This window comes from Crocuta crocuta, unplaced genomic scaffold (assembly GCF_008692635.1).
Source record: "Crocuta crocuta isolate KB4526 unplaced genomic scaffold, BGI_CrCroc_1.0 scaffold610, whole genome shotgun sequence".
Classification (NCBI taxonomy): domain Eukaryota; kingdom Metazoa; phylum Chordata; class Mammalia; order Carnivora; family Hyaenidae; genus Crocuta; species Crocuta crocuta.
Window position 1 is genome coordinate 446,384 of NW_027527456.1, and position 7,001 is coordinate 453,384.

Below are 7,001 nucleotides of genomic sequence, written 5' to 3' on the forward strand. Positions count from 1 at the left end.
CTTCTCCGTGTGGATAATGTCATGTAGCGTGACGATGTTGGCATGTTTGAGGTCCTTGAGCAGGGACACTGCAGGGAGCATGGGGGTGAGATGGGGGAAGGGTCAGGGCCCCACCCGCAGGATAGAGGCGAGGAGGACCAGGCAGGGATGAGCCCAGGGTTTCCTTCTTTCCCCGTGCAGCCTGAGGTGGGGGCTCACGGCCACTGGCTCTATCCCACCCAATGCCAGGAAGGTGTGGCTCCATGTTCCAGATGTGAAAAGTTAACGCTCAGCAGGGAGCGAGAAGCGGGGACCGCCGCCCCAGGCTTACGTGATGTTAGATCTTCACAACCTGTTTCTGCTTCCTGGAAAGGGGCTTTGCCTCAACCCTGGGTACAGAGGCCTGCAGCTTCATGTGAAATTCACTCTGCACATGTAACTTCTACGCAATTCAAACTCATTCCCTGTGGTATTCTGACTAGACCTTGTTGTGTCCAGTAAACTGGTGAGCACTTTCACAGGTGCTCTCAGACCCAAAGCAAGCAACCTGCTCTCTAATTCTTGGTCTCTTCTCCACACGGCAACAGACACCTGGTTACCTTGATTACCATCTAGACGTGTGCAGGATGGGCACTTTCGCACGAAGCCCAGTGTGTCCGGAGGGTGCCTCCCAACCCCCCCAGTCTCCGTTCTTACTACAGGGCGTGTGCATATGTGTCACCTGGAGAACCCAGGAAGCCTGGGACAGCCTTCCTGTGGGTCTGTACCTTCCCGGATGGCGGTGCAGGGTGCCCCCTCTTCGTGTTCCAGTCTGATCTCCTTGAGGGCCACAAGGTTGTCTGTGAGCTTGCTTTTGCCTTTGTACACGGTGGCATAGGTACCCTGGTGTGTGAGGAAGAATGACAGGAGAGGAGGCTGCAGGAAGCTCTCAGGGACCCCCATCCCCACCACGGGCCTCACGATGGTCTCTCACCTCGCCCAGCTTGTCTAGCTTGATGTAGGTCTCCAGTTTTCCAAAGCCAATCTCAGACTGTGGGGTAAAGGGGCAGGTTGAAGGCGGTCCACGGGAGGGGACAGAGGCGGCTGGGCAGCGAGAGGAGGAGAGGACAGGAACAGAAGACACTCACCAGGCTGACGCGGCGGAGGCGGCGGCTGAGGGGCTTGTCGAAGATGGGGCTATTGAGGGTCAGCTTCTCAAGGTAGCCCTCGGGCAGCCGGATGTCGGCTGGTAGTGACAGGCGCTTGTTGATGTCCTAACAGGCAAGATGGGGGAGAAACAGGACCATGAGCTCCACCTCCCCACGTTTAACCCTCTTTTCTAGCCCCACCACCAGCCAGACAGGGGGTTAAGCACCTCAGTGGAGATCTTGCGTGGGGGATGGTTGCGCATGCGCACCCTCACTGGCGACTGCACCTCATCCGAGGACGTGGCTGAAGCCTGGTCACTTTCCCCATCAGACCCCATCTTCAAGTCCTCGTGTACAATTTCTGGTAGTGAGGACAGGGGGAGGGCAGACCAGTTGAGGTCTGGGGCCCCAGGACACCCCCTCCTCAATGTAACACAGTCCCTCATCACACACGTTCACACAACCCCCCAGAGCAGCCTAGAGTCCCTCAGGGAGAGGGTGGCAAGACCCAGGGAGGTTCACACAGGTCAGGACAGGTTGAATAGGGGTGGGGGAGGCAATAGTCACCTAGCGGAGCACCCCGTTCCAGGGGTGAGCCGAGACTGGGGCTGGCCCAGGGCCAGGAGGCAGGCACAGTAGCCAAAGGCCCTGAGAAGGCAGGCCCAGGGTAGGCAGGCCCCAGGAGGCCTGAGGGGGCCATAGCAGAGCGCAGAAGGGCAAAGGGAAGGTTGGGGGCAGCTGCAGCAGGCAGGGCACTCTTCTTCCCCAACGCCTGGGCACAAAGCCAAGGAAAGGGGCACAGATACAGAGAGAGGGGGTGTGGAGGAGAAGACGGCAGGGAAGAGGGAGAAACTGGGAGAACGGAAAATGGAAATAACACAAGTCTAAAGGGAACTCGGCTGGGAGGCAGCACCTGGGGACCAGTCTGGGGGCAGAAGTGCTCAGTCGACCTACCTGGTGCAGAGCTGAGCGGGCCCCTTCCAGAGCGAGGTTCCCCAGGAGCAGCACGAGTGGGTACCTCTCCAAGGTCATTGCCGCCGCCACCCCCACTCTCATCCAGGCCTATCTGCTCAGGGGCACCATTGGTCTTGTCCACACCTCGGCCCCCTCGGAGTGTCATCGACAGCTGCCGCTTGATCTTCTTCATCCGATCCATGGCGACCTGAGCAGGGGGCATAGATAGCAATGGGTCCCACATCAGCACTTGCCTGACCACCATGGGCCCCCTAAAGTCCATGACAACGTAGTGAGGTACGCTGACGTGCACCTGCACCAGTGCCCACCCAACCACTGTGGAGCCCCGGAACCACTCAGGACTCCCAGAAACCTGGCACAGATCCGGACCTCTGTCAGTGCTTGCCCGCTTACAGCCAGCCCCTGGGGACCCTGCTCCTAAGTGGCACACCTGGGTGTTAAGGCCTGGGTGGCTGGCTGAGGGCAAGGGCCCAACTGGTGAAGTATTGGCCTCTATGGGGGCAGCCTCGCTGTGGGAGCAGAGGCCTCCACAGCAGTTGTTTTCAGGTGCAGCGGCGGTGATGGACCCATCTGTAGATGGGGTGAAGGACTCGCCCAGGACCGCGGGGCCACTTATCCGGCCTCGGGCTCGCCCGTAGAATGGCATATTCCGCCGGCACCAGCCCCACATTACCCCCAACTGCCAAGGCAGAATGCTCCCCACAGCCACAAGGACCTTCCCGGCGTGCCCAGCAACCATCGTCACGGTGACTGGAGGACTACCCCACTGGTCTCCCCAAGTGAGGGGTGCAGAGAAGGGAGTCCTACCAAGACCCAACCACTTGGTAGGGTTGTTGGGGGGGGGGGGCTCAATGCACACCAGCTGTCCTGAGGACTGGAAGAAAGATTCAATGAGGTTGGGAGCCTATGGGTCCCACCCAGACTTTTACAAGCCAGGTCTCATTTCTCTAGTTGAGAGTGCACACCTCCATTATCACCCTGAATAAATGTCCCAGTCCTCAAGGGTGGCCCGCAAAGTCTTACCCTATTTGCCCCTATTATCTCTCTGGCCTCCCCTCCCCTTCATTCATTGCTAGTTGCTGTTCTGCAACCACACCCAGCAGTCCCACCTCAGGGCCCTTGCACCGGCTGTTCCCGGTACCTAGAAAACCCTTCAAAATAGGTCACTCCCTCACCCTCTTCAGACCACTGCTCAAATAGTACTTTTCACGAATAACCCTCCACAAATAANGAAAGAGGGGCAGAGAGAGAGAGAGAGAGAGAGAGAGAGAGAGAGAGAGACACAGCGTGAGCAGGGGAGGGGCAGAGAGAGAGGGAGTCACAGACTCCGAAGCAGGCTCCAGGCTCTGAGCCGTCAGCACAGAGACCAATGCAGGGCTCAAACTCACGGACTGCGAGATCATGACCTGAGACGAAGTCGGACGCCCAACCGACTGAGCCACCCAGGCGCCCCTGGTTTCTTTATTCTTAACAGTCTGTTTCCTCACCGCCATAACTAGAAGATCAGCTCCGCCAGGGTAGATTTCTGTTTAGGTCACGGCTAGATCCGAGGACCTGGAACTGTGACTGACACAGAGTAGATGCTCAAAAAGTGCTTATGGCAGATATTAACGAATCGGGGGCTGAGGGGCCTAAGACCAGTCTCTCCCAGGATGGGCAGGTAAGTCTCTGTTACTCGTGGGTAACCCCAGAAAAGGTGGCCCAGGGACACTGGCATCGTCAAGATGACCTAGATGGGGCTGCTGGAGGGAACAGGGCCACCAAAACGCTTAGGCTGGCCTTCTTCTGCTTCCTTCTGGGCTCTAGGCCAGCAAGGTGGGGGAAAGACCTGGCCTAGGAACCATCTGGACTCACAGCGGGGCCCAAGATGGCCCTGGGCCCAAGGGAAGTGGAGCTAGATAGGGGGTGGGAGGCTGGGGCTGGGGCTGGATTCGAGGAGAGAAGTGGGTCATCTGTGACCTTGAAATCAGGTGCTTATCCCAGTGGTCCCTATACCCTACTTCCGCCTGCCTGACCTCACCACCCGCCTCAGGAGGGGAAGAGGGACCAGTCTAGCAGAAAGACCCCAGGAAAGAGGATGAGGTCCATTCAGAGAACCCAGGATAACAACAAAACTCCTGATCCAGTAGGCCAAACACTGGGCCTGAAACTGAAGCAGCAGCATGGCCAGCCCCCAAAGGCAGCCTTGCATCCACGGCACGAATACCCAGTCACTTTGCCTGTTGTGGCAGGAAATGGGGGATCTGGGGACAGGGGTAAGCAGGGCTGGAAGGAAGATGAAGAGGGAGCCAGAAGGAGCCATGGGTCCATGACCTCCAACTGCAAACTCCAAGGGCTGGACATGTTCCAGAGTTCAGTTTTTTGGGGATTTGAGGAAGACAGGATACAAAATCTGTGTTATCATGCAATATTCCCATCAGGGGTGCTCTGGGCAGACCTTTGTGAACAGAGACACTTGAACATTAATAGAAGTAAAACTTTTAAAGATTATTATTTCCATTTTCTGAGCTTTTTAGATTCCAGAATAGTGAAGGAGGGAACAAGGAACTAGATACATAACCCCACTCTCAAAACAGGGAATTGTGTCCTTCCTGACCCCCGTGGTCACACACCCATCCTCAGAATACTCTCACACCCAAGGACACTCATCAGCTCACGCCACAGTGATCACTGAGGACACAGTCATCACACTCTACTAACCATCCTCATCCGGTTCGGACCCCCATAAGCACACACTGGACCCTCAAGAAGGCCTCTCAGCATTTTAACTATCAGCACCTGCAATTCCCCCTGTATTTCTAACCCCCATCAGCATGCGAAGCCCCAACAGGGCACAGAACTCTCAGCTTACGCTCGGGCCCCTCTAAGTTAACTCCCACTGCCACGTTCTTGGGCGCCTCCTAGATCCAGCTGCCTGTTAGCGTCTCCAAAGCACTCACCCCCATTAGCACACTGTTCCCCATGCATGCTTCTGACCCCTATTAACATGCACTTGGGACCCTCTACAGCTGACCCACATTAGCACTCACCGGACCTTCACACTGCCCTGAATCTCATTAACACAAAGTGAAGCTTGCCAATCCCTGACCTGTTTTTGCCCACTCTCAGGCCCCTCCACAGCCAGAGCCGTCATTAAACACACATTCCGGTCCTCCCACTACCCTGTGCCCACCAGCTCCCATCAGCACAAGCTGGACCTGCACTTCACCCTGACCTCTGTTAGCAACACTGGGCCTCACACAGGGCCTCCCCATTAGCACACCCTAAAGCCTCACTCACTCAGCCGCGTTCCCCAGGGACACCCAAACCCACACTGTTCTATTCCGGCCTGACCCGCATTAGTGCACCCAGGTCTTCGTTCAGCCTGGAGCCCCGTCAGGACACGCTTGAGCCCTACGTGGTTCTAATCCACTTTAGCACACCTAGACCGTCGCATATTCCTACTCCTTTATTTCTCTTTGCTAAAACTTCTGCACAGCTATAATGCCTGCTGGTTCACACTTGAATCCCTTCGCAGCCCTGATACGCCTCATTGCACCCCCGGGGCCCTCCACACGCCCCAGTCCCCTGTGGACACAAGCACACACTGTCCTCACAAGGAGGATGCTTGTGATGCTCACTAGCATTTTCCAGACCTCATACTGCCCCGACTCTTCCCCCAGTGGCATACGTTTTAAGCACCTCCAAGCCCCTATCAATGGTCACTGGAATTTCTTATATAGCTGTCCCTGAGCGCCTCCGGGAGTCTCACATCCCCTGTCTTCACGGACACACACACACACACTGACCTCACACCATCTTGATCCTTAATATACTGGACCTCTTAACAGTGCTAACGCACTTCCCTCCCCATCGTGCTCTCCCACTCCACACATATCCACAACTTCTGACACCCAGTGGCACAGCCTTCCCCCACTCTGCCCCCATTAGCATATACTGGGCCTCATACTACCCAGACCTCTATTACCACATGCATGTACCCTCTACAGCTACCATTCCCATCAGCGCGCTCTCAACACTGGACTTCTTCCACTACCCTGACCTCCATGAGCGCTCTCTGGACCCTCACATGCCGCAGTGCCTCGTGGACAAATACACAGAATTACCACCACCCTGACGCTCGTTACCACACCCAGGACTTCAGAGTCCGGATCGTATTAGCACACCTCCTATCTCTACCACCCTATCCCCCATTCACACACGGAACTCCACACCCACAACCCCGTTTGCATACCTCAGCATTCCTCTGACACGCTCTCCCCTATTACACACCCTCGGGGTCCTTCACACACACGCGCGCACACACCCCCCCAACCCCCCAGTAGCACACGCTGGGCCTCAAGCCCTGCACAGCGGTAAGCTTTATTATCACATGCTCCGACCCCTCCATGGTTCAGGCCATTAGCAAACCTGGAGCCTGTCGCCACCCATTTCCACACCCTCTGGTCCCTTGATCACCCTGCTCCCCATTAGCACCCACAGGACTGCCCATCCCCAGCTCCCAGACCGGGCCCAGGGCGGGGCCAAGGTCAGGGAGGCCCCGAATGACCCCCCCCCGCCCCGGTGCACTCTGGGAACTTCGCTGGGGGAGGGGGGCACATGCCAGCGGTGCAGCCCAGACCCCAAGGCACCGCCCGGGGTCTGGGCTTGTTCTGCAGCNCGGAGGGGGCGCAGCCATTGCGCGCCCACCGGGGAATGGGGCGCCAGCCCTGGAACGGCGCCAGGGGGACGTGTAGAGGTTGGTTAGTACTCAGTTCCGATCTTGCTAGAAGTTTGCTAGCGCCAAAGTGGGCAGCACTCAGTAACCAGCGTGCCGGTCACCACGCGGTCCCCCTACTTGGTCTCACTTGGTACATCCCCATGGTGGCAAACGGGACTTTTGCAAGGAAGAAAAAGACAGATGAGGCAGGAAGGCTGAGT

At 57.1% G+C, this 7,001-nt stretch overlaps 1 protein-coding gene across 1 annotated transcript in view; it reads right to left on the minus strand.

Annotated features, from left to right (window-relative positions):
* CDK16 (cyclin dependent kinase 16) overlaps positions 1 to 2,783 on the minus strand; it is a 6,821-nt gene extending 4,038 nt beyond the window's left edge. The window contains exons 1-7 of the mRNA XM_077762883.1: positions 2,512 to 2,783; positions 2,061 to 2,268; positions 1,334 to 1,467; positions 1,107 to 1,232; positions 953 to 1,009; positions 747 to 861; positions 1 to 68 (exon numbers count right to left, since the gene is read on the minus strand). The exon at positions 1 to 68 is cut by the window's left edge and continues 1 nt beyond it. Of these exons, the coding sequence (XP_077619009.1) occupies positions 1 to 68; positions 747 to 861; positions 953 to 1,009; positions 1,107 to 1,232; positions 1,334 to 1,467; positions 2,061 to 2,268; positions 2,512 to 2,751 (948 nt within the window). The 5' untranslated portion in view covers positions 2,752 to 2,783. The remainder of the gene's footprint in view (positions 69 to 746; positions 862 to 952; positions 1,010 to 1,106; positions 1,233 to 1,333; positions 1,468 to 2,060; positions 2,269 to 2,511) is intronic.
* Between the last annotated feature and the right edge of the window lie 4,218 nt (positions 2,784 to 7,001).